Source organism: Suncus etruscus, chromosome 14, assembly GCF_024139225.1.
Source record: "Suncus etruscus isolate mSunEtr1 chromosome 14, mSunEtr1.pri.cur, whole genome shotgun sequence".
Classification (NCBI taxonomy): domain Eukaryota; kingdom Metazoa; phylum Chordata; class Mammalia; order Eulipotyphla; family Soricidae; genus Suncus; species Suncus etruscus.
Genome location: NC_064861.1, coordinates 81,986,421 through 82,014,309, shown reverse-complemented (window position 1 = coordinate 82,014,309; position 27,889 = coordinate 81,986,421). Strand labels below are relative to the sequence as shown.

General features: G+C 44.3%; 1 protein-coding gene across 3 annotated transcripts in view; it reads left to right on the top strand.

The window, feature by feature from the left end:
• The window catches only part of LOC126027581 (zinc finger protein 14 homolog), a 59,071-nt gene that overhangs the window by 24,793 nt on the left and 6,389 nt on the right, over positions 1-27,889 (top strand). For 2 of the 3 annotated variants that reach the window (XM_049786562.1, XM_049786561.1), the window contains exons 1-2: positions 21,837-21,913; positions 26,737-26,863. In XM_049786562.1, coding sequence (XP_049642519.1) covers positions 21,905-21,913; positions 26,737-26,863 — 136 coding nt within the window. In that variant the 5' untranslated portion in view covers positions 21,837-21,904. Of the gene's footprint in view, positions 1-4,026; positions 4,151-4,644; positions 4,741-6,957; positions 21,914-26,736; positions 26,864-27,889 lie in introns of those variants that run through there. The other variant, XM_049786560.1, reaches the window with a different exon arrangement.

The window sequence follows — 27,889 nt, the reverse complement described above, 5'->3', positions numbered from 1 at the left end:
GTGAGCAGGTCAGCTTGTGGTTGCAGTTCCTCAGGTTTTTCTACCAGCTGCAAGAATTGAAGTCAGGTTGTTTTTCCTGAGGTCTGGAGAATGCAGTGGTAATTATTTTTTTCTGTGACTCTGCAGTCATGGTCTTACAGATCTGCAGTTCAGACCCAGTTAGATTCTTGGCCATCTGGAGGTGTGGTCTCCTTTCCATTATACTTGAAGATCATGAATGTTCAAATGTTTTCTTTTGTATTCAGGACATTGTCTGTTCATAGTACTCTGTTCCCCACAGAATTTTTACGATCATCTCTTCTTTTCTTCTGAATTCTGAGCTTATTAAGGGCAGTTCCTAGTGTTTTCATCAGTTGGAGTCATGGGGGATTTTGAAGTTTTGGGATAAGGGAATATTTTTTTCAGAACTATTTTTTGCTTTCCCTTCTACCTTTGAGCTTCCTTGTGGAGTTGTATCCCATGCAGTGACATCCAGCATCCTGCAGATGCAGAGCACATAACTAGTTTTCTTTCAGAGAATCAGGAAACTTTTGGCTAGATCCACAAGAGCCAGAGGTAGAAGGCCTTGAGCTGAAGAGTTACAGATACCTAGATTCAGATGTTAGCAGTGCCATTGCTGATTGAATTAAATGACTTCACTAAACTAAAATATACTTTGAATTAAGATTTTAAAAATATTGACAGGGCAACAAGAATATACAGTATTTAAGTACATAATTGTCCTTGAAATGCTATAAACAGTGCCTATGACCAGTAAGAGTGTGGGGCCAGAGAAGTAGCTCAAAGATTTAGTAATCATGCTTTGCACACAAGAGGCCCGGGTTTGATTCCTGGCACCATCAGTAGTGACCCCTGAGTACAAAGTTGGGAGCTGCGCCTGAGCACTGTTAGGGTGTAGCTCAAAAACTAAAAAGAAAGGGAGAAAAGTAAAAGATTAAGGATGGGGTCAAAGTAATGTCTGGTTATAGGATATATTGTCACAGGATTCTGGGAAATGCGCTTCGAGGTAAAGCCACTGCAACCCACATCCAAATAGCTGAGCTCTGCTGAGGCTGCCCAGGACCTACCAGTGTTTGTGGGTTTTTAGGATCAATATGGATAATTCTGGGCAGCCAGAATTATAATTATTTAATTATGTTATGTTATATTTAAATTATATATAAATTATGTATATTGTATAATATATAAATTGTATGATATGTTCTACTTTTTTAATTTGGGTTTCAGGGTACCAATTCTGTAGGTACTTGATGCATGATGTTTGTTAGTTCTAGGGGTTCTTGGAGGCCTCTGCTGCAGACACAATTATATAGGGCTGGGCCTCATCAAATAATCTGTGCTCCTGTGATTCAACAATTCATGTCCTGGGTACAGGGTTGGAGAGAATAGCTCAAAGGACTGGTACATGCTGTGCATGCAGGACCCCGGGCTTGATCCCTGGCATACGTGGTCCTGTGAACAACCCTTGAGTGCAGTCCAGAGTCAGTTCCCCTGAGTGTTGCTGGGTATGGCCCCTCAAAAACCCAAAACATCCATGCTTTTTTTTGCCTCAGTGTCTTCCAGGATGTAAAATAAGTGTCTGCATAAGGCAGATTAGGGCAAGTCCTTTTAGGGTTGGATCAGCTCCTAATTAACAGTGAAATAAAGGATACAGAACAATGGTGCAAGTGGTAGGGCATTTGCCTTGCACATGCTGACCTAGGATGGACCTCGGTTAGATCCCCTAGTGTCCCATATGGTCCCTCAAGCCAGGAGCAATTTCTGAGTGCATAGCCAGGAATAACCCTGAGCATCACCAGTGTGGCCCAAAAAGCAAAGTGAAAAAAATTTTTTTCTAAGTGGGATTCACACAGATTTAGGCTAGGTACAATTTTGTTATTCTCAAATTGAGAAAGAAATAGAAAAAAGGACTGCTTTGGGTGCCAGAAAGATGGTAGAGCGGGTAAGGCTCTTTTTCTTAATGTAGTTGACATGGGTTTGATCCCAGTACCCCTATATATGATTCCCTGAGCACCGCCAGGCGTGATTCTTGAATTCAGAGCCAGGAGTAACCCCTGAGCATTGCTGGGTAAGGCCCAAATCCAAAAAATAACAAAAGAAAATACCTGTTTTTGCTTTGTCCTTTTCCTCCTCAAGCTCAGCACTTCTCTTTGTTGAATCTAGGATAAAACTGACATAAATCATCTGCTTTTGTTGCCTTAAATCTATTATTTATATGAATTAGTATCCTTCATTGATTATTGTGTGTTGTATTTGTTTTGTTTTGTTTTGTTTTGGGGCCACACCCATGGACGCTCAGAGGTTACTCCTGGCTATGCACTCAGAAATCGCTCCTGGCTTGGGGGACCATATGGGATGCCAGGAGATCGAACTGTGGTCTAGGCTAGCGCGGGCAAGGCAGATGCCTTACCGCTTGCGCCACTGCTCCAGCCCCTGCATGTTGAATTGTAAAGAATTTGAACAGATTTCTTTTTCTAAAGCTTCCTGCTTTCCTGAACCCCACCAGTGAACTTGTTTTCCATTTCTTCCTATTGTAGTGAGTTATGTAACTAACAGTTGGAGTCCATTGTTTTCCAAAAAAGTATTTAGGAGTTCATTCAGTAGACCACATAGCATTTCAAGTGCATGTTCTTCCATTAGGAGTACTGACAGAGTGGAAAAACCAGACCTTGGTGAATATTTTAGACCTTCCTCTTTTTCTTTTTCTTTTCTTTTCTTTTCTTTTTTGGATTTGGGGCCATATCTGGCAGTGCTCAGGGGTTACTCCTGACTCTGTGCTCGGGAATCAAACCATCCACGTGCAAGGCAAACACCCTACCACTGGGCTATCTCTTTGGCCTTCTCTTTCTTTTTAATGGATTTGTTTTTTATTTTGGGCCACACATGATTCTCAGGGCTTATTCCTATGTTTGGGGATCACTCCTGCCTCGGCTCAAGAGACCATATGGAATGCTGGGGATCAAACCTAAATTGGCCACATGCAAAACTTGTGCTCTTCTTTCTGTTCTATTGCTCAGGTCCTTTATATCTTTCTCTTTTTGGGGGGGTGAGGGGAAGGTATACCTGGTGAAGCTCAGTAGTTACTCCAGGCTTTACACTTAGAAGTCAATCACTCCTGGTTGTGCTCAGGGAACCATATGTGATGCCAGGGATCAAACCCAGTTCAGCTGTGTGCAAGGCAGGCACCCTACCCTCTGCACTATCTCTCTGGTCCCCCACTTGATGCCTCTCTTTTTTTTTTTTTTTTTTTTTTGGTTTTTGGGTCACACCCGGCAGTGCTCAGGGGTTACTCCTGGCTGTCTGCTCAGAAATAGCTCCTGGCAGGCACGGGGGACCATATGGGACACCGGGATTCGAACCAACCACCTTTTGGTCCTGGATCGGCTGCTTGCAAGGCAAACACCGCTGTGCTATCTCTCCGGGCCCTGATGCCTCTCTTAATAGAGCTATGATTTGAAGAAACTGAGGTTAGTAGTCGAATGGGATTTCAAGTTGCAATGTGTTTTTCAACTAGGTAAAAAGGTAACTAATATTGATGTCATGCATATCTGTATTTTTCCATCTCCTTTCCTACATTGTAAAAATTATTATTTTTTTTTTTTTTGGTTTTTGGGCCACACCCTGTGACGCTCAGGGGTTACTCCTGGCTATGCGCTCAGAAGTTGCTCCTGGCTTCTTGGGGGACCATATGGGGCACCGGGGGATCGAACCGCGGTCCGTCCTAGGTTAGCGCAGGCAAGGCAGGCACCTTACCTCCAGCGCCACCGCCCGGCCCCTTAAAAATTATTTTGTTTTATTTTGGTTTTTGGATCATGCCTGATGGAGCTCGGGTTATTCCTGATTCTGCACTCAGAAATTGTTCCTGGCACGCTTGGGGACCATATGGAATTTCAGGGATCAAACCTGGGTCTGTCACGGGTCAGCCACATTCAAGGCAAATGCCCTACTGCTGTCCTGTCACTCTGGCCCCACATTGTGAAAATTGTGCCCACTAATTTAATAAAGTCTTTTTATCTGTAATTTCAGGGCTTGAAGTTCAAAGATCTGGTCATTTACTTTTCTCAAAAGGAATGGGATTGCTTACAATCTGCTCAGAAGGAGCTGTATCGAGATATAATGTTGGAGACTTATAAGAGCCTGATCTCATTGGGTAAGTTTATCTGTTCCCCACAATTCAGAATTGGCCTTCTGAATTTTTATGTTCTTTGTAATCAATGTTTAATGCATTTTAAGTGCCTAAGTTGCTTGGTTAATGATTCTTGCTTCAAATAATTTGTCTCTTACGAAGTTGGAAATAGGCTGTTCTGGGGCCGAAAAGATAGCATGGAGATAAGGCGTCTGCCTTGCATGCAGAAGGTCGGTGTTTCAAATCCTGGCATCCTATATGGTCCCCTGAGCCTGCCAGGAGGGATTTCTGAGCATAAAGCCAGGAGTAACCCCTGAGCGCTGCAGGGTGTGACCCACCCCCCAAAAAAAAAAAAAAAGAATCTAAAAAAGAAATAGGCTATTCCATGAACAACTTTTTCATTTCTCCAACCTTCACCCCCTTTCTGTGGCCTTATTCTACTTTTCTGTATTTGTAATTGATTTTAATTCTGAGGCGTCTGCAACATAATGTTGCCCCACCCATTTTTCCTTGGATAGGACTATGTGGCGCGAAACCGGATGTGATCTCCTTACTGGAACAGGGGAAGGAGCCCTGGATGGTTCATAAGAAGGAGGCGAAAGTATGGTGCCCAGGTAAGTGATAGTGGGAAAGACCATAACAAATGCCAAAATCTCTTGAAAAGCGATGCTGATAGGGTGCTGGTTGGAAAGCTCTGCGAAACAGCTTGAGAATTAGAAAAGAAAAGATGTTTCAGCACCAGGGCCCAGTTTTTACTCAACTTATTACTTTCTGCAGATCCAACTTATTTCCATCTGATTTCAGGAAGAAAACGTCTTCCTCCTTCTCATACCACTATTTTTTTTTCTGTATTGTGTCTACTTTTGTTCTGAATTTTTAGAACAGTAATGTTGAGATATAATTCATCATCATAAAATTCACTCACTTATTGTCTGTTTTTTTAACATTCACAGGATTTTGCAGCTGTCACAAACTAATTTTATAGCTGAAAAATCCATACTCATTAAAAATCATTTCCTATTTTCAGACCTAAGCAACCACTAATACTTCTGTCTTTATAGATTAGGCTATTCTGAAATTTTGATATTAATGAAAACAGTCTTTTGTGGGGCTAGGGAAATTATGTAAAGGGTTGGACCCACACCTTTGTATGAGGGCTCTGTATTTTCTCCATGGCTCAGTATGGCTCTAAGCACTAAGCTGCTAGAGATTACTCCTCTTCTGTCCCCCAAAAGCATCTTTTTTAAAAAAATATTTTATTTATTTATTTATTTATTTATTTATTTATTTATTTATTTTTGGTTTTTGGGCCACACCCGGCGGTGTTCAGGGGTTACTCCTGGCTGTCTGCTCAGAAATAGCTCCTGGCAGGCACGGGGGACCATATGGGACACCGGGATTCGAACCAACCACCTTTGGTCCTGGATTGGCTGCTTGCAAGGCAAACGCCGCTGTGCTATCTCTCCGGGCCCTATTTATTTATGTTTTTTTTAAGATCATATCTGGTGGTGCTTAGGGTTTATTCCTGGCTCTGCACTCAGGTGTTTATTCTGACAGTGCTCAGGGCACCATATGGGATGCTGGGTATCAAATCTGGGTTGGTTGTATATAAAACAAGTGCCTTATCTGCTCTGTCACTCTGGCCAAAGGTAGTTATTTTTTAAATCTCAATAAGAAGGGCTGGACCAATAGTAATCAAACCTTAGCTGCATAAAGCTTGCTACTATGTGCACTAAGCAGTTATCTCTTAGTTATCCAATGATAACTATTAAGATAACTTTGATAGTCCTTACAGGGTTAGGGATTTGTCTCAAGTGGTTGACAACATGCCTTGCATGTAAAATGCTGTGGCTTTCATCCCTTGTACCGTCCAACCAATCTAGGGATTGTGGAGTACCAAGGAGTGGCCCTGATCCCTAGAGAACCACCAGGTATGGCCTCCAGAAGTAAGTAGTTGTGAGTGTAGCCTCCACAACCACAAGCAAACTCAGGTTGTCCATGTGCAGAGACCCTACCACTGTATTATTGCTCTGGCCTATTTCTTTTTTATTGGGGGGGGGCACACCCGGCGGTGCTCAGGGGTCACTCCTGGCTATCTGCTCAGAAATAGCTCCTGGCAGGCACGGGGGACCATATGGGACACCGGGATTCGAACCAACCACCTTTGGTCCTGGATAGGCTGCTTGCAAGGCAAACGCCGCTGTGCTATCTCTCCGGGCCCTGCTCTGGCCTGTTTCCTTTCTTCTTCTCGTCTACACCTTTTTTTTTTCACATGGAGTATAGAATTATTGAAAATATTCATTCTTAGTTTTTCATTTTCACCTTAGAATTTTACCAGTTTTTGGGAGAGGGCTTTCTTAAGCATTGCTCTGGAGGCCTGTGATTCTTGGTCATTCCAGCTTGTGGTTTGATACTAATATTTGAGGATGCATTGTTTCTCAGGCACTGTAGTGGTAGAGATTATCCAGGTCATCCCAGTAGTCCTCAGGAGAAGACCATGTGGTGCCAGGAATTAGGCCAGGGTCAAATTGCAAACAAAGCATATCCCTTAACCCCTGTGTTAAGTCTTTCTTATTTTTCTTTTTGTTTGGGGACTATACCCAGCAGAGCTCAGGGATTAGTCCTACCTCTGTTACTAGAAATCACTCCTGGCAGGCCTCGGACACTATATGAGGTGCTGAGGATTGAACCTGTGTTGGTATCATGCAAGACAAATTACCTACCTGCTGTATTGTTGTTCTGGCCCCAACTTCTGTACTATCTCTTTGGTCCCAGACCTTTACTTCCTTCCTAGATTCAAAATGCCTGTTTTCTTTCCTGTTATTTTACAGATTGGGAATCCAGAAGAGAAACCAGAAATTTTTCTGTAAAAGAAGACAATCATGAAAGTAAATCGTGGCAGCAGGAGATAGCCAAAGAAATTATAAGTCCTAACCTTGAGTACAGTAGGATCAATGATATGAGAGAAAAATCTCAGTTGCCGAGACCAAAGGAGGAATATTTTGGACAAATAGTCTCTGATGAAAAGTCTTCCACTCCTCACAGAGACCAAATACTACCTCAGACAAAGCACACTAGAACAAAATCCTGTGAATACAAGGAATATAAAGAAGCTTGCAGGAATCAATCACACCGAATCCCACACGAAATAAGTCAGAGTAAGGTAAAAGATTCCAAATGTGGAGAGTGTGGGAAAGCCTTTAATAATAGGTCTGACTTGATTAAACACCAAAAAATTCATGAAAGCAAAAAAGGTAATGAAAATAAGAACTGTACTTTTATACATGACTCTGAAAGTAGTACACGTCAGACTGGTGAGAAGCCTCATAAATGTAAGGAATGTGGGAAAGGTTTTCATTCTAGCTCACAACTTAGAAAACATCAAAAAATTCATATAGGTGAGAAACCCTATAAGTGTAAGGAGTGTGGAAAGGCCTTTCCATCCATCTCACAACTTAATTTACATCAGAGAGTTCATACCGATGAGAAATACTTTGAATGTAAGGAATGTGGGAAGGCCTTCACCCGGCCTTCTCACCTACTTCGACACCAGACAATCCATACTGGCGAGAAACCTTATAAATGTAAGGAATGTGGAAAGGCTTTCCGTTATGATACACAACTCAGACTTCATCAGCTCATTCATACTGGCGAACGGCGCTTTGAATGTAAGGAATGTAGGAAGGTATATAGTTGTGCCTCACAGCTCAGCTTACATCAAAGGATTCATTCTGGGGAGAAACCTCACAAGTGCAAGGAATGTGGGAAAGGTTTTATCTCAGACTCACATCTCATTCGACATCAGAGTGTTCATACCGGTGAAAAGCCATATAAATGTAAGCAGTGTGGGAAGTCCTTCCGACGTGGCTCTGAACTTACTCGGCATCAGAGAGCTCACACTGGGGAGAAACCCTATAAATGTAAAGAATGTGAAATGGCCTTTACTTGTAGCACAGAACTTATTCGCCATCAAAAAGTTCACACTGGTGAGAGACCCCATAAGTGTAAGCAATGTGAAAAGGCTTTTATCCGAAGGTCAGAACTTGCTCATCACGAGAGAAGTCACAGTGGTGAGAAACCTTTTGAGTGTAAGGAATGTGGAAAGACCTTTGGCCGGGGTTCAGAACTCAGTCGACACCAGAAAATTCATACTGGTGAGAAACCCTACAAATGTAAGCATTGTGGCAAGGCCTTTCTTCGGGGCTCACACCTTAGTCAGCATGAAAGAATTCATACAGATTGGAGTGACTGAAGAAATGTGTGGTAGCTCAGAGAGTCATACTAGTAAAACACAAAAGTTCCCGTGCTTGTTAGGAATGTGGGAAAATAGTTGAGGACAGCAGCACAGTATCAAGTTCATCCTGTGGATGTAAGACGTTTACTTAGACTGGAATGATAGGGCACTTGCCTTGCACTTGGTGATCCCTTGCACCTCATACGGTCTCCTGAGATCTGCCAGGAGTGATCCATGAGCACAGAGCAGGAGTAAATCCTTAGCACAGCAAGAAGTGGCCCAAAAACAAAAATTAAAACTTAAGTGCCAAAATTACATTTATTAATGATGTTAGGACATAACATCCTTCCTTAGAAATGTTAGAAAGGGGGCCCGGAGAGATAGCACAGCGGTGTTTGCCTTGCAAGCAGCCGATCCAGGACCAAAGGTGGTTGGTTCGAATCCCGGTGTCCCATATGGTCCCCCGTGCCTGCCAGGAGCTATTTCTGAGCAGACAGCCAGGAGTAACCCCTGAGCAATGCCGGGTGTGGCCCAAAAACCAAAAAAAAAAAAAATGTAGAAAGGGTTTGCATTTATGAATTTATTGTGAAATTTCCATGAATATAAAATTGAGAGGGCTTAGGAATGCACTAAGTATATTATAGACAATCTTTGAAACTTTTCTCAATATAAAAGTCTGGAAAATCAGAATTTATAGCATAAATGTAGTATTTATGAGATACCAGTTTGCCTTGGTATTCATCTGATGCTTGCATTAATGTTAAAAATTCAGATTGCTGGGCCCGGAGAGATAGCACAGCGGCGTTTGCCTTGCAAGCAGCTGATCCAGGACCAAAGGTGGTTGGTTCGAATCCCGGTGTCCCATATGGTCCCCCGTGCCTGCCAGGAGCTATTTCTGAGCAGACAGCCAGGAGTAAACTGAGCACCGCCAGGTGTGGCCCAAAAACCAAAAAAAGAAAAAAAAAATTCAGATTGCTCTGGCCCACTAAAGTCTTGTTAAATATTTACAAGTTTATTCTCTAACACTAATTTGAAAATCAAAGTGGTCAAGGACTTCATCAGAATTGAATCTGGACTTGACTTCACCATTATACACGAATTAGAGGGCTTATTACCTTAACTACCTAAATATTCTCAGTTGTAAAGATGAAATATATCTATGCAAATAATGTCCTATTGAAAGTGTGCTAAATGAGGGCTGCTTTTATTACTACTTTTTGGTGCCTTATTTTTATAATTGTTATTAAAGATATGAGAGAAATGCTTTCTGTGTTCTACAGGACTTGTATCATCTTTATTGAATGTTAATTCTGAAAAGAAGTTTAAAGTTTTAATTGTTTTTTCTTTTTTGGGGTTTTTGGGTCACACCTGGTGGCACTCAGGAATTGCTCCTGGCAGGCTTAGGGGACCATATTGATGCCGGGACTCAAACCGAGGTATGTCCTGTGTTGGCTGCGTGTAAAGCAAACACCTTACCACAGTGCTATCGCTCTGGTCCCCCTAATCTTTAATTCATAATTTATCCCTTTACTTCCTCAAGGGCCTCATAATGTGTGCTGGGGAGATAGCTCAGAGTATTGGGGCACATGCTTTGTATGCAGTAACTGGTTCATATCCCCAGCATCACATTGAATAATGAGCAGCATTATGAGCAACCTCCAAGTGCTGTGCCTCGGAATAGCCTCTGAAGATGATCCTAAAGCCAAAACTAAAGAAAGGATCCAAATAAGATTGGATGCTGTCAGTGGAAATATTTAGGTGACATAACTTTCAAAAAAATAAAAATATATGCCACCACTGCACTGACTTCCATGTACAGCATTTATTGCTTAGAACCAGTAATCAACATTCTTTGATCAGGTATTTAACTATCTTATTTGTCCAGGTAAACTTTTTTTATGGGGGAATTTTTTTGGGGGGTCACACCTGGCAGCGATCAGGAGTTACTCCTGGCTCTGCACTCAGAAGTCACTCCTGGGACTGGAGAGATAGCATGGAGGTAAGGTGTTTGCCTTGCATGCAGAAGGTTGGTAGTTATAATCCCAGCACCCCATATAGGCTCTTGAGCCTGCCAGGAGCGATTTCTAAGCGTAGAGCCAAGAGTAACCCCTAAGCGCTGCCGGGTGTGACCCAAAAACCAAAAAAAAAAAAAAAAGAAAGAAAGAAAAAAATCACTCCTGATAGGCTAGGGACCATATGGGATGCCTGGATTCAAACTCAGGTCTGTCCTGTGTTGGCTGTGTGCAAGGCAAACCCTTACCGCTGTGCTATTGCTCCAGCCCCAAGTCCAGCTAAACTTCTACAAGTTCTGAGGGCCTCAATTGTTTTGGGATAAACATCTTTCTCAAGGGCAGTTGTTTTCAGGAGAGGGAGAAGAGCTAGATCAGTTATAGGACCCCTCTGGGCAGTGTTCTACCTCCAGGTGGAAATATTCTGGGTTTAAAGGTCCCACAAACTACCCATTCTGTCCTTGATTTATATATCAAGTCCCCAAAACGGGGTTATTTATGTGAGATCTGAGTGTGGCTCACCTCTTCTAAGCACATTTCCAGTTCCATCTCTGCTGTAACCAGATAATGATGATGATGATACAGCCTAATCTTTACCCACTAGCCTGTTTTTGGACAGTTTTTTCTTTCCAGATCTTGGCTATTGGAAATAGTGCTGTAGGGGCCAGAGAGTTCACAGCGGTAAGGCAATTGCCTTGCATGCAGCCGATTCAGGACAGATGGTGGTTCGAATCCCAGCATCCCATATGGTCCCCCATACTTGCCAGGAACAATTTCTGAGTGCAGAGCCAGGAATAACCCCTGAGCACCACCGGGTATGACCCAAAAATTTGAAGGAAAAAAAATAATAATGCTATAATGAACTAGACCTACAGTTTAGAGCCATTTCCAACATTGCTTAGGTTGGCTTTTTTTCCTGGCCAAATTCTTCTCGATTTGCTCTATTTGTTTATGGACCACACCTCATGATGCTAGAGGTTATTCAGTGTGGACCCCAGGAGGCCCGGTGTGCAAGCTGGGAGTTTGCCATGCCTCTTGTGCTCTAGCCCTTTGAACCATCTCCTTAGACCATTTGCCCAGCACTTGGTTCTTGTATATATTGCTTTATGAATATAAGCTCTAAGTTTTCAATTGTTTGGTTTTCAGCAATGCCAGGACTTCACATATGCAAGGCATGCCCTCAGCCACTGAGCAAAGCATGCCTGGTATTCTATATGGTCCTCCTAGCATTGCCAGTGGTGCCTCCTGAGCCAGGAGTATGCTCAGAGCTTTCTTCAGGTATGGCAAAAGGAAAAAAAGTTAAAGAGAATTAGAGGCCATGTGTTCTTTTCAAATACATTTCTTTTGGTAGCAGCTCGCCATATAATGGCTATGTAGAAGTAGCATATTATTTTCATGGACATTAAAAACAAAAAGCCAGCGGTTTATGGCTGGGAATGTAACAGTATTGTGTTGGATTCTGGGCATTTGTTAAAAATAAGATTATAGGGGATCTAACTCATGTTGGTCGCGTTCAAGTCAAATTCTTTACCCACTTGCTCTCTGGCTATTGGGTTTGCTTATTTTAACTAACTTACTTTGGCTTAGGTTACTTTGGCTTGACACTACTAAGGAATTGATTACTCCTGGTCGGGAACTGGTTTCATATGGAGTGCTGGGGATCTAACTGGCTTGGCAGTGTACTTTACCTTTTGTATTCTCTGCTGCCTCTGCTTTGCTTTTTTAAGAGCTTAATAATATTAAAAGCAAAATCAGATCTAACAGCAGAAAAATAGATATCTGTCAGTAATTACTTAGTATACACCAGAAAGGGGCTGGAGAGATAGCACAGAGGTAAGACATTTGTCCTGCCAGGACAGACAGTGGTTTGAATCCCGGCATCCCATATGGTCCCCTCGTGCCTGCCAGGAGCGACAGCTGAGCACAGAGCTCAGTTTGATCCCAAAGAGCTGGGTTTGGTCCCAAACCCTAAATAAATAAATAAATAAATAAATAAATAATTCTCCAGATCTGACTCCTAGAGAGAAAAAGAGAAGATAGAGCTGAAGCAAGACCCTAACCAGTTTTCTGTGTATATAGGTCTTGGGGCGCGTTCTGCTAGGGTTTGGTTGGAGGTTATTTTTATCCAGCACCTGTTTTATATATCTATATGATATATATATACAGTATTATATAGATATACAGTATATAGTATATTGATATCCTACTGGGGTATCCAAGAGCAACTGCTATATGCCCAGTACATATATATATTAAGACACCAAGACTACTTTCTCGGCCCCCCACAATAATCACAACCCTCGATTCTGTTCAAGCAGGAGTTGAAACCTGAACTCCCCCATGCCCCCACCACCACCACCACCCACATTCCAGGCGGACGGCGTGTGCGCACGCGCACTCCCTCGCGGGTGTTTCCCCGACACACAGCGGACTACATTTCCCATCGGCCTCCGCGCCGGGCTCCTTCCCGCTTCCTCGGCGGCGAGGCCTGGAGAGGTGAGTCGGTCGCGCGCGCTCAAGGAGGACATGGGCGCGGAGCGGCGCGGGCTCCGGTGGGAAGCGGCCTGCTGCGACGGGGCCTCGGGGGCGCCGACGGGGGGGCTCCGCTCCGGAGATCGTGGCCCACAACGGCCACGAGTTCGAGGCCCGACGAGCCCTCAGGTGCAGGCCCGAGGCGAAGAAATCCGCCTTTGGAGCCCAAGCCAACGGCCCTCTTGGCTTGCTTGCACCTCCGAGGGGGCTCGGGCTGGGGGCCTGCCGGGGATCGAGCCGGGCTTGGGGGTTTGGACCGAGAAAGGCTGAATGATGAGGCCAGAAAGGGGCGATTGATTGATTGATAGACGTGTGGGTCCCTGGGTCGATCAGACATGAACTGTCATTTCATTGATGACACATTTCCCTCTTCCCTTCACCAGGCCTGGGAAACACGCTTATCTCTTGGATAAGAGGGAAAATCTTGCTGAGATGGAAAAGACCAGAAAAGAAAGGGGAAAAAGCCCTGTCCAGGTTGGCCTCAAAGCCGGCCTTGTAGTTGATCTGAAGCAATCCTTTTCTCCCGGGTCCTGGAGCAGGTGCAAGGTGCCAGCACCAAGTTGCAGCTTTTCTTCCTTCTTCCAGGGATGAGCCCAATGGCTGGTTCTTGGAAGGGCACGCAGTTGTCCACCTGTCTGTCCCTCAGGACCCGCTGCCCTTTCTGATCTCCCTGAAGAATCCTCAGCCATTCTAGAATGGATGCTCCCAAAAACCTTTCAACTGGAACTCAACCCGTCACAAAAGAGCTTTTCTTCTCGCTCTTTACGACGTTCCAACCCTTCTGTGGAGTTTTCTCCTTCACTTGACTTAAGAAAGAAAAAAATTTTATTTATTTATATATTTTGGTTTTTGGCCCACACCCGGGGACGCTCAGAAATAGCTCCTGGCTTGGGGAACCATGTGGGACTCAGGGGGATCGAGCCGTGGTCCAAGACAAACGCCCTACCGCTTGCACCACTACTCTAGCCCCAAGGAAAAAAAGTTATTTTTTTTGGTTTTAGGCCACAGCCCGTGATGCTCAGGGGTGACTCCTGACTATGTCCTCCTGGCTTGGGGGACCAAAAGGGACGCAGGGGGATCGAATCGTGGTCCATCCTAGGTTAGCGTGTGCAAGTGCCCTACCGCTTGCGCCAGTGCTCCGGCCTGGAAAAATATTTTTTAATTAAATTTTGTTACACGACATTTTGTCACAGGGGCTTTTAGACTAGCTTATCCATTGACTTGGAGCTTTTTGTCTCCTTTCCCTGGTGAATGATGGAGCTGGTGTTGAGGATGGACGGGGGACACTTTAACATGGCTCACATGAGGGGCCAGAAAGAGAGCATAGCTGTAGGGCATTTGCCTTGCACGCAGCCTATCCAGGACGGATGGTGGTTCAAATCCCAGCATCCCATATGGTCCCCCATGCCTGCCAGGAGTATTATCTGAGCGCAGAGCCAGAAGTAACCCCTGAGCACCAACGGGTGTGACCCCAAAACCAAAATAAACAAAATGGTTCCCTTCTTTAAAAAAAAAAAAAGGAAAATAAAAAGCACACACAAGATTCTCTCCAGTGTGAATTTGCATGAATCTTTGACAGTTAATTCCTCTGTGAGCTGTTTCTAATCATTTGAATAAATAGCAGATAAGCCTTATGCAATCAGTTAAAATTCAGTCTGATTGGTTGAGATTACATTGATGGGTAGCTTCTTTGCTTTCTATTGCTCTGAGCTGAGATGCAGAGGTAGGGACTGGAGATATTACAGGGGTTCAAATGCTGTCCTTAAATGCAGCCAATCCGCTTTAAAATTTTTTTTTTTTTTTTTGGTTTTTGGGCCACACCCGTTTGACGCTCAGGGGTTACTCCTGGCTATGTGCTCAGAAATCGCCCCTGGCTTGGGTGGACCATATGGGACGCCGGGGGATCGAACCGAGGTCCTTCCTTGGCTAGCGCTTGCAAGGCAGACACCTTACCTCCAGCGCCACCTACCCGGCCCCTCGCTTTAAAATTTTAAGCATCACATAGGGATGCCCCAAACTCCTCTAGGAGTGATCCCTGAGCACAGAGCCAGAAGTAAACCCTGAGCACTACTAATGACTACTAATGGTGACAGCGGGTCTCTGTGTTCATCCATGGTTCCCGGTTTCTTCAATTTGGTGGGGGATGGGGTTTGGGTCACATCTGGCAACTCTCAGGTACTTCTGGCTATGCGCTCAAAAATCGCTCCTGGCAAGCTCGGGAACCATATGGGATGTCAGGATTCGAACCACCGTCCACCTGCATGCAAGGCAGATGCCCTACCTCCATGCTATCTTTTTGACCCCTTGTTTTATGTTTTTTTTTTAATAGGAAAACTAGGTTTCTGTTACTTGCCAAGTGACAAGAGTATTATAGAGAATGCAAGGATCGTACAAAGTGTTCTGGCAGATTTAGCTCTTGGATTATATTTGATCTTTTCTTTTTGGGTTTTGGTTTTTGGGTCACACCTGGCAGCGCTCAGGGGTTACTCCTGGTTCTATGCTCAGAAATCGCCCCTGGCAGGCATGGGTAACCATATGGATGCCGGGATTTGAACCACCGTCCTTCTTCATGCAAGGCAAACGCCTTACCTCCTTGCTATCTCTGTGGCCCCTAATCATATTTTAGGTATTGACCATTATGTCTGTTTCTGGTGAGCCTAAGATCTTGGCCAGAATTTAGGATCTTAGGGAATTGCTAACTTCAGATTTTTCAGTGATGTTTAAAGTGTGGAATAGGGGCCGGAGAGATAGCACAGTGGTAAGGCGTTTGCCTTAGATGCAGAAAGACGGTGGTTCGAATCCTGGCATCCCACATGGTCCCCCGAACCTGCCAGGAGCGATTTCTGAGCACCAGGAGTGACCCCTGAGCAGTTCCGGGTGGACCCAAACCCTCCCCCAACCCCACCCCCAAAAATAAAGTGTGAAATAGAGTCAGCTAAAATAGCCTCTTTTTTGTTTTTTGTTTTTGTTTTTTGTTTTTGGGTCACACCCGGCAGCGCTCAGAGGCAAGGAGAATTTGAGGCTTCCTCTTTTACTGCCAGCTATGGCTCCCCCAAACATCAATAAAGCAGAGATGGTAAGGGGATCTTCTACTTATGAAGTTTTGAAGGAGTGGTAATGTAATTTTTTTTTTTTTTTTGGTTTTTGGGCCACACCCATTTCACACTCTGGGGTTACTCCTGGCTATGCGCTCAGAAATCGCCCTTGTCTGGGGAGACCAATATGGGACACCGGGGGATCGAACCGCGGTCCGTCCTACGCTAGCGCTTGCAAGGCAGACACCTTACCTCTAGCACCACCTTCCCGGCCCTGGTAATGTGATTTTTAACAGTAATGTCAGTGTTAATAGGAAAGGGGCTAGTAGAGATAATAAGTTTGAGTGCATTCAACTTTTTATTTTTTTTATTTTTTATTTTTTGGTTTTTGGGTCACACCCGGCAGCACTCAGAGGTCACTCCTGGCTCCATGCTCAGAAATCGCTCCTGGCAGGCTCGGGGGACCATATGGGATGCCAGAATTTGAATCACTGTCCTTCTGCGTCTTAGGCAAACGCCTTACCACTATGCTATCTCTCTGGCCCGCGTTCAACTTTTTGATGGCATGAATTTATTTTAAACCAGATCTGTATATGGTTTTTTGAGAGGCAGCTTATCATAGTGTCAATATGGGTTAAGAACCTAATTTACGATCCATCCTCTCCCCTCGCCCCTCTCTCCTCTCCTCTCTCCCCTCTCTCCTCTTCTCTCTCCCCTCTCCTCTCCTCCCTCCTTTCCCCTCTCCCATCCTCTCCCCTCTCCCCTTTCTCCTCTCCTCTCTCCCCTCTCTCCTCTCCTCTTCTCTCTCCCCTCTCCTTTCCCCTCTCCCATCCTCTCCCATCCTCTCCCCTCTCTCCTCTCCTCTCTCCCCTCTCCTCTTTTCTCTCTCCCCTCTCTCCTCTCCTCTCTCTTCTCTCTCCCCTCTCCTCTCCTCTCTCCTTTCCCCTCTCTCATCCTCTCCCCTCTCCCCTGTCTCCTCTCCTCTCTCCCCTCTCTCCTCTTCTCTCTCCCCTCTCAGAAAGAGAAAACAGAAAAAAAAAAAAAAGAAAAAAGAAAAGAAAAAAAAAAAGAAAGAACCTAATTTACCAGAATTAAATCCTAAAAGAGAGGAGGGACAGAGTGGTGGTGCTAGAGGTATAAGGCGTTTGCCTTGCAAGCACTAGCCTAGGACGGACCTTGGTTTGATCCCCCCGGCTTCCCATATGGTCCCCCCAAGCCAGGAGTGATTTCTGAGCTCATAGCTAAGAGTAATCCCTGAGCATCAACGGGTGTGGCCCAAAAACCAAAAAAAAAAAAAAAATCTAAATTTGTCACTTACAATTTTAATGGACTTGGTTGAGTGAATTTATTATTTGTCTTTGTTCCAGAGTTCCTTAATCTCTAAAAGGATAATAATAGTACCTACTGTTCATCTGAAGTGATAGATTAATATTTTGGAAGTATTTAGATAATGCTTGACACACAGTAAGTTTAATTATGACTATTATGTCTTAGTTCTATTTTTTTGTTTTGTTTTGTTTTTGTTTTTGGGTCATACCCAGCAGCGCTCAGGGGTTACTCCTGGCTCTATGCTCAGAAATCACTTTTGGCAAGCTTGGGGGACCATATGGGATGCCGGGATTCAAACCACCGTCCTTCTGCATGCAAGGCAAATGCTTTACCTCCATGCCATCTCTCCGACCTGTCCTAGTTCTATTTTCTCTTATCTCCTACATCACTAGGACATGGTGGGGGGGGACACACCTGGCAATGCTCAGGGCTTACTCCTGATTCTGCACTTAGGATCAGGGCTAGTCCTGGGTTCAGGTCCATAGGAAGGATCAGGGCTCAAACTTGGGTCAACCTTGTGCAAGAAAAGCACCCTACCTGCTGTATTATCTCTCTAGTCCTGAATATTTTTTTTTTTAATAGGGTACACTCCTACTGATTCTGGACCTTTTGATGCTTCAGGCCTGAAGATTTGGCGCTTTGGCTTGGTAGTATAGTGTTTCTCACTAACTGGTAGTGCTCTGGGGCATCAGGGCTATATTTGGTAGTGCTTAAGGAGACATGTGGGACAAGGGATTGAACACACAGCCTTGAGTTTAATCCCTAGGTTTATGCTTTCACAGTTGAGCTGTCTCCTTGGTCCTAGAAATGATGAGGAATTTGCTACATTTGCTTCAACTATCTATATGTCTCCCTTTGGTTAATTTTTGTTAATCTCCTATCACAGATATGCTTTGAAATTTATTAGCATTATAAAAAAGAAACAAGCTCAAAAAAATATTTTTTTGTTTTTTCAGCCACATCCGGTGATGCTTTGGGGTTACTCTTGGCTATGCGCTCAGAAATTGCTCCTGGCTTGGGGGACCATATGGGACGCTGGGGAATTGAACCATGGTCCGTCCTAGGCTAGCGCATGCAAGGCAGACACCTTATCGCTTGTGCCATGGCTCTGGCCCCCAAGCTCAAAATTTTTATGGAAGAGAGAAAAAGAGCAGAAGGGAATTTTCTTAATTTTGAGGACAGAATCTGTAGTATCAGTGATGATGTTGATTTATTAAATGTGTATTTGTTAGAGCTGAAGAGGTAACTGGGTGAGCATATCACAGTCCTAGTTTTATCCCAGTATCCCATAATTCCCTGAGCACTGCCAGAAGTGACCCTACTCTCTGTCTCTCCCTCTCCCCTCCAAAACCTCCCCTCACCAGGAGCAAAAGAGTTATTTATCTTTATTTTTTTTTTCTGGGTCACACCCGGCAGTGCTCAGGGGTTACTATGGCTCTATGCTCAGAAATCGCTCCTGGCAGGCTCAGGGGACCATATGGGATGCCGGGATTCGAACCACCATCCTTCTGCATCTAAGGCAAACGCCTTACCGCTGTGCTATCTCTCCAGCCCTGCGTTATTTATCTTTAAATAAAACTATATAGCCACAAAATACCAGCAATTCAAAACCAAATAGGTACTATTTTCTTGGTCTGAAATTAACTAATTCAGGGCTGGAGCAGGTGGGACACTTGATTTGCATACAGTCAACCCAGGTTTGATCCCCAACATCCTATATGTTCCCCAAGCATCTACATGAGTATTCCTCAGGGCAGAGCCAGGAATAACCCTTGAATATTGACAGATGTAACCCTTAAAGCAAAAATAAAAGTAATAAATTATATACACAATAGAAATGTCCAGAATACATGGGAAAATTTATTTTGTTGTAATAACATTACCTAACTAATAAGTGAATACAGTTATATAGAAAAATGCATATTTAACATTCCTAAGAATTCATTTGTTAATATAATCATTTGGGGAGCTGCAAAGATAGTATAGACAATTAAATGCTTGCTGCAGTCCTGTCAGGAGTGATCCTTAAGTGCAAAATCGGGAGTTAGTTCTAAGCACTGTTGGGTGTGACCCCCAAATCACAAATCAAAAAATCATTTTGGGGGCCGGCGCGGTGGTGCTAGAGGTGAGGTGCCTGCCTTGCCTGCACTAGCCTAGGACGGACTGCAGTTCCATCCCCCGGCGTCCCATAAGGTCCCCCAAGCCAGGAGCAACTTCTGAGCGCATAGCCAGGAGTAACCCCTGAGCGTCACCAGGTATGGCCCAAAGCCAAAAAAAAAAAACAAAAACAAAAAATCATTTTGACAGGAACATATATATATATATATATCAAAATGATTTTATATATATATATATATATATATAGCTAATCTTCATGCAACCAATAAGGTATCTCTTCATGCTAACATATAGGGAGTTGGAGAGACAGCATAGCGGCTAGGTCACTTCCCTTGCATGTGGCCATCATAGGTTTGATCCCTAGCATCCCATATGGTCTCTTAAGCCCACCAAGATTAATTCCTGAGTGCAGAGCCAGGAATTACCCCTAAGCACCACTGGTTGTGGCTCAAAGACCAATAAAAATAAAATATAGGAACTCTGGGGTTCATTTGATAGGACAGCAGGTAAGGCATGTTACATTCAAGCAACCCAGCTTTATCCCAGGTAGTTGTGTGTGACACCAAACAGAACAAAAGGAATAATTAGTATGGGCTGGAGCGGTGGGGACAGCGGTAGGGCGTCTGCCTTGCACATGCTAACCTAGGACGGACTACAGTTCGATCCCCCAGCGTCCCATATGGTCCCCCAAGCCAAGAGCGATTTCTGAACACATAGCCAGGAGTAACCTCTGAGTGTCACGGGTTGTGCCCAATAACCAATATATATATAATATAGTAACTAGGGCCAGAATAACCCCTGAGCACTGCTGGGCTTAGCCCTAAAGCAAGATCAATCAAATGTATATCAACTAATAATATATTTCAATTGTCTAACACAGTACCTGACAGACAATAGCTGCTCAACAGATGTTTAAGAAAAAGCTAGCTACACTATGTTATACATATGTTGAAAATCCAGAAAGATTAGCAAAAGAACATCTGATTTTGTGGGGTCCCACTGATAACAGAGTAAATCTTTCTATCTACTTTTAATACATTGGCTTCATGCATTTTATCAAATTTAGGACATCACCCTTTTTTTTTGTTTTGGGGCCACACCTGGCAGTACTCAGGAATTATTCCTGGCTCTGCACTCAGGGATCACTCCTGATGGTGCTCGAGGAACCATATGGGACGCCAAGGATTGAACCCAGGTGGACTGGGTAAAAGGCAGGACCCCTACCCCACTGTACTGTCTTCCCATCCTCACATCACCTTTTTTTCCTGCTTGTTTATTTGGAGGCCACAGCCAGCAGCGCTTAGGCATTACTCCTGACTCTACACTCAGAAATTACTCCTGGCAGGGTTGGGGAACCATATGGGATGCTGGGGATCAAGCCCAGGTTGGAAATCTGCAAGGCAAACACACTACCTGCTGTGCTATTGCTCCAGCCCCAAATGTCCGTTTTTTGAGGGGGTGAGGCATATTCAGTATTTTTAGGTCTTCTTCTTGGGTCTTCACCCAGAGATCATTCCTGGTGGGATTCAGAGGATCTTTATGTGGTATCCAAGATTGAACCCAGGTCAGGTGTATGAATGTCAAACACTTTGCCTGCTGTCTTATCCCTCCAGCCACATTAAGTTTCAGATATATAATTTTTCAATGCTAATCCCTTCTGCAAGGCCCACCCCATTGTTTCTAGTGGTATAACTATGTAGGATAGCTCATTTAACCATTTCTCAGCCAAAGGACAAAGTTTTTTTTTAAACCTTGTTCAGTATTTAACAACCTGTACATGCATCTTTATACCATATGAACACATATCCAAAAAATATACATGCCTCCATGTCCACATATCCCAGATGTAATGTTTCTAGGTCACAGGATATTTGGAATTTTGGAGTTATTGCTTCTCACTTTGATGAAGTGACTGTCTATTTCCCGGTAACCTTGTTAATTATGGGGCGTAAACCTTGAGCACTGCTGGGTGTGACCCCAAAACAAAAAACAATTCTCCTGTAAAGTCTCTTGGCATCTAAAAAAAAAAAAAATGGGGGCCGGAGAGACAGCACAGCAGTAGGGCATTTGCTTGCCTTGCACGCAGCTGACTCAGGCCAGATGGTGGTTTGAATCCTGACATCCCATATGGGCCCCCCAGCCAGCCAGAAGCCATTTCTGAGTGCAGAGCCAGGAGAAACCCCTGAGTGCTGCTGGTGTAAACCACCACCCCCCCCCCCCAAAAAAAAAAAAAAAGAGAAAAAGAAAAAGTCTCTTGGCATCTGTCATCACTGTTCATTTGAGTTCTTCAGGGTTCATATTTCTCATTGGTCCCTGTCCTCTCCTCCAGTTTGTGTGGGTCTGAGTGGTGGGGAAGAATATTGAGGAAGCAATAAAGCTCACATGAGTATAAATCCTTTTGGGAGCTAAGGAACATCTGGTTTGAAGACTTCCTTTTTTTTTAATCCCTTCTAGATCTGACTTCTCTGAACTCAGCAGAGGAAATTCAATAAGGTCTGATCGATTCTTGTAGCTGGAAACCATGGCCCATGTAAGTTAATGATTCTCCTTTGTGAAATATTGTCAGTTTGGGGGTCATGTAGACCTACTCATTTCTTATCTCGAAATTTTCTCTTTTTTTTTTTTTTTTTTTGTTTTTGTTTTTTTTTTGGGGCCACACCCGGCGTTGCTCAGGGGTTACTCCTGGCTGTCTGCTCAGAAATAGCTCCTGGCAGGCACGGGGGACCATATGGGACACCGGGATTCGAACCAACCACCTTTGGTCCTGGATAGGCTGCTTTGCAAGGCAAATGCCGCTGTGCTATCTCTCCGGGCCCTCGAAATTTTCTCTTTAGCAGAACTCCAGCCCCCAAGACCTGACTCCAATTCCTCTCATTTCTATGGAAGGTCAGGCAAATAGCTCAGGTTCTTTTTTTTGTTTTTGTTTTTGTTTTGGGCCACACCCGGCATTGCTCAGGGGTTATTCCTGGCTGTCTGCTCAGAAATAGCTGCTGGCAGGCACGGGGGACCATAAGGGACACCGGAATTCGAACCAACCACCTTTGGTCCTGGATCAGCTGCTTGCAAGGCAAACACCGCTGTGCTATCTCTCCGGGCCCATAGCTCAGGTTCTTATCTGTGTCACCTTCCTTTTTGTCATAATTTTCACCTATAAAATCTTCTTTCTTTTTTTTTTTTGGTTTTTGGGCCACACCCGGCTGTGCTCAGGGGTTACTCCTGCTCAGAAATAGCTCCTGGCAGGCACACAGGGGACCATATGGGACACCGGATTCGAACCAACCACCTTTGGTCCTGGATCGGCTGCTTACAAGGCAAACACCACTGTTCTATCTCTCTGGGCCCTAAAATCTTTTTTTTGCTTTTGGGACACATCCAGCTGTGCTTAGGGTTTTCTCCTGGTTCTATGCTCAGGAGTTGTTCCTGGTGGACTCAGGAGACCTTAGGGAGTGCTGGGGATTGAACCCAGGTTGGCTTTGTGCAAGGCAAATGCCCTATCTGCAGTTATATGGCTTCAGCCCAGGCCCCAGATTTTACCCCTACCACTTCATGACCCACCCAACAGCAGCACCAACACAAAAAAAAGAGTATTTATTACTATAACTTTGAGCATGAATTAATTTTATCTATCTTTAGAATATCAGATGAAATCCTGTAGTTCCCAGCTTATTTTAGGGAGAGCCTTTCCAAGTAGAATGGGACCAGGATGCCTCTCCTCTGATTCTTATCCATTTGGGCCATGAGTGCATGAAGCTGAGGGTGCAATGCTGCTCGGGCCCTGAATTTCTGGAGGCCTTTCCAGGGCTTCATCTACCAATGCTCAAGGGACCATGTGATGACAAGAATTGAACCCGGGGCCAGAGAGATAGCATGGAAGTAAGGCGTTTGCCTTGCATGCAGAAGGACGGTGGTTTGAATCCCAGCATCCCATATGGTCCCCCCAGCCTGCCAGGAGCAATTTCTGAGCATAGAGCCAGGAGTAACCCCTCAGTACTGCCAGGTGTGACCCAAAAACAAAAACAAACAAATAAAAAAAAAGAATTGAACCTTACCTGCTATACTGTCTCCTGGCTCCCTTGCAGATTTTTTGTTGTTGATTTTTTTCTCTTTTTTTTTTTTCAAAACAAAATTTATTTTGCAAGATAGCACAGCAGTGTTTGCTTGCAAGCAGCCAATCCAGGACCTAAGGTGGTTGGTTCGAATCCTGGTGTCCCATATGGTCCCCCATGCCTGCCAGGAGCTATTTCTGAGCAGACAGCCAGGAGTAACCCCTGAGCACCCCCATGTGTGGCCCAAAAAACAAAAAAAAATTTTTTTATTTTGCAGAACTCATGTTACATTCCAGCTATCATCTATTTAAAAGTGTACGTAAGGGGCCAGAACAGGGCCCGGAGAGATAGCACAGCGGAGTTTGCCTTGCAAGCAGCCAATCCAGGACCAAAGGTGGTTGGTTCGAATCCCAGTGTCCCATATGGTCCCCCATGCCTGCCAGGAGCTATTTCTGAGCAGACAGCCAGGAGTAACCCCTGAGCACCGCTGGGTGTGACCCAAAAACCAAAAACCAAAAAAAAAAAAAAAAGGGGCCAGAACAGTGGCACAGCAGTAGGGTGTTTGCTTTGCAAGTGGCTGTCCTAGGATGGACCACAGTTTGATCCCCTGGCGTCCCATATGGTCCCCCAAGCCGGGAGCAATTTCTGAGCACATAGCCAGGTGTAACCCCTGAGCGTCACTAGATGTGGCAAAAAAAAAAAAAAAAAAAAAAAAATTATATATATATATATAGGTAAGAAGTAAAGGGATATGTAATTTGGTCCCGCTAGTGATAAAGGTGATGTCATGCGGAACCATTCCTGCCTTTTAATTTTTGTTGGAGATGTATTCTTAGTATCTGTAATGTGTTTAGCCCAATGGAAAATGAGTTTTGGAGAAGTTGATAAAATACTGGAAAAACTTAGGGCAAATGACAAAAAGCAAATGAAACAAATGAACTCAGTAAAAGGGACTGTGAAATACTTATGGGCACTGGTCCACATGGACCGTCATTTAGTACTGGGAGGAACTGGAATCAAGGTGGAGATTTGAAATTGATGTATAATGCTTTCAATGCATTGCAACAAAATGTGGGTGTTGGCACTTTTTTTATTTGGTTTTTGGGCAACACCCATTTGACGCTCAGGGGTTACTCCTGGCTATGCACTCAGAAATCGCCGCTGGCTTGTGGGGACCATATGGGACACTGCGGTCCTTCCTTGGCTAGCACTTGCAAGGCAGACACCTTACCTCTAGCGCCACCTTACCGGCCCCAGGTGTTGGCACTTTTATGAGAATTATTTTTTTCTTTTTTGGTTTTGGGCCATACCCGGCATTGCCCGAGGTTATTCCTGGCACTACACTTAGGAATCTACTTCTGTTGGGCTCAGGGACCACATGGGATGACAAGTATTTAATCTGGGTCAGCCATGTGCAAATCAAAACTCCCTACCCTTGGGGCCGGAGAGATAGCATGGAGGTAAGGCATTTGCCTTGCATGCAGAAGGTCATTGTTTTGAATCCCTCCCGGCATCCCATATGTCCCCGAGCATGCCGAGGGCAATTTCTGAGCATAGAGCCAGAGTAGCCCCTGAGTGCTGCTGGGTGTGACCCAAAAAACAAACAAAAACAAACAAACAAAGAAAACCTCCCTACCCACTGTAATATTGCTCTGGCAATGTTAAAAAAAAAATAGAAAGATTGCTTGGGATACAATACAAAAACCCCTTCCTCACACCTATATTTATTGCAGCACTATTCATAATAGCCAGGCTCCGGAAACAACCAAGATGCCCTTCCACAGATGAATGGCTAAAGAAACTGTGGTACATATACACAATGGAATATTATGCAGCCATCAGGAGAGATGAAGTCATAAAATTTTCCTATACATGGATGTACATGGAGTCTATCATGCTGAGTGAAATAAGTCAGAGGGAGAGATAGATGCAGAATAGTCTCACTCATCTATGGGTTTTAAGAAAAATAAAAGTTGGGCCCGGAGAGATAGCACAGCGGCATTTGCCTTGCAAGCAGCTGATCCAGGACCAAAGGTGGTTGGTTCGAATCCCGGTGTCCCATATGGTCCCCCGAGCCTGCCAGGAGCTATTTCTGAGCAGACAGTCAGGAGTAATCCCTGAGCACCACCGGGTATGGCCCAAAAACCAAAAAAAATAAAAAATAAATAATAAAAATAAAAGTCATTTTTGCAACAATCCTTAGAGACAATGAGAGGAAGGCTGGAACTTCCAGCTCACTTCATGAAGCTCACCACAAAGAGTGGTGCGTGCAGTTATAGAAATAACTACACTGAGAACTACCATAATCATGTGAATGAATGAGGGAACTGGAAAGCCTGTGTAGAGTACAGGTGGGGTGGGGTGGGATGGAGGGAGATTTGGGACGTTGGTGGTGGGAATGTTGCACTGGTGAAGGGGGGTGTTCTTTACATGACTGAAACCTAATCACAATCATATTTGTAATCAAGATGTTTAAATAAAGAAAAAAAAAGAAAGATTGCTTGGGGATCTGGAGATAGTACAGCAAGTAAGGTAGAGTCACAACCCACAGAATTTTGTTTTTGGGGAGCCCACACCTGACAGTACTCAGGGATTACTCCTGGTTCTATGCTCAGAAATCACTCCTGGCAGGCTCAGGGGACCATATGGGATACTGGGATTCCAACCATCATCTGTCCTGGATCAGCTGCGTGCAAGGCAAATGCCCTACAAATGTGCTATCTCTTCGGTCCCACAGAAGCTTTTATATACTGTTGGTTTAACTGATTTTATTTGGGGTATTGGGGGTTCATATCTAGTGGTGTTCAGGATTCACTTCTAGTGGGTCTTGGGGATCCCTTTGGAGGTGCTCAGGGGTTACTGCTGGCTCTGTGCTCAGAAGTCACTCCTGTCAGGCTCAGGGGACCATATGGAATGCCGGGATTCGAGCCACCATTCATCTTGGGTCGGCTAGCTTGCAAGACAAACGCCCTACTGCTGTGCTATCTCTCTGGCCCTAAAAATGTAATCTTGGGGAAGGGGTGGACCAGAGAGGTAGTACAGCAGTAGGACGTTTGCCTTGCACGCGGTCAACCCAGGACAGACAGTGGTTCGAATCCTGGCATCCCATATGGTCCCCAAGCCTGCCAGGAGCAATTTCTGAGCACAGAGCCAGGAGTAATCCCTGAGTGCCACCACATGTGGCCCAAAAACAAAAGAGAAAAAAACCACCCTGCCCTGGACCCTCTCTGCAATGTGATCCTCAATCTCTTCTCTTTTCATTTAAGGAAATTTTCATTACTTTTTACAAGTTATATTCTGTCCTCAGGGGTCAGTGACGTTCAAGGACGTAGCCATAGACTTCTCACAGGAAGAGTGGGAATTCCTGGACTCAGCTCAGAGGGACTTATATAGGGATGTGATGTGGGAGAATTACAGCCACTTCATCTCTCTCGGTAAGGCTGATGACCTGGAGTCATGCTGACTTTTTCCACTGTCATTTTTAGAACTGTATCTCATGAAACTTGATGTTTTCCTTTCTGCTCCCAAAGCTTTATTAGATTGAAATAGACCCTCCCATTTAACCCTTCATGATTCCCAAAGTTCAAACTTTATAAAATTTTAATTTATATACAAATAATATATAATAATAGTGACTTGATTTTGATTCTGGGTTTTTCTTTTCTTTTCTTTTTTTTTTTTTTTTTTTGGTTTTTGGTTTTTGGGTCACACCTGGCAGCGCTCAGGGGTGACTCCTGGCTTCATGCCCAGAAATCACTCCTGGCAGGCTCCAAGGACCATATGGGATGCCGGGACTTGAACCACCAACCTTCTGCATGCAAGGCAAACACCTTACCTCCATGCTATCTCTCCATCCCCTGAATCTGGATTTCTTACAAGCATTTTTGTTTAATTTAATGTAGTTGGAGGTCTGCTTAAATATTATTTTTTATATGATTACTTTATTTAAGCACCATGGCTACAAAATTGTTCATTATTGAGTTTCAATCATAGAATACCACCCTTCAGTCGTTTCACCAGTGTACTTTTCTAGCCGCCAATGTCCCCAGTTTCCTTCCCAACCACCCACCCCCACCTTTCTCTGGTGCTGGCATTTTGGTTCTTTCTCTCTCTCCCTCCCTCCTTTTTTGACACTGTGATTTGTTTTTTTGTTTGTTTGGTTTGGTTTGGTTTGGTTTGGTTTTTGGGCCACACCCAGCGGTGCTCAGGGGTTACTCCTGGCAGGCACGGGGGACCATATGGGACACCGGGATTCGAACCAACCACCTTTGGTCCTGGATCGGCTGCTTGCAAGGCAAACACTGCTGTGCTATCTCTCCGGGCCCCGACACTGTGATTTGTACTGTTGTTAATGAAGGGGTACCATGCATGCATACATGTCACTTTCAGCATCCAGTTCTTGTCCAGAGTGATTATTTCCAACTATCGTTGTCATAGTGGACCCTTCTCTAATTGTACTC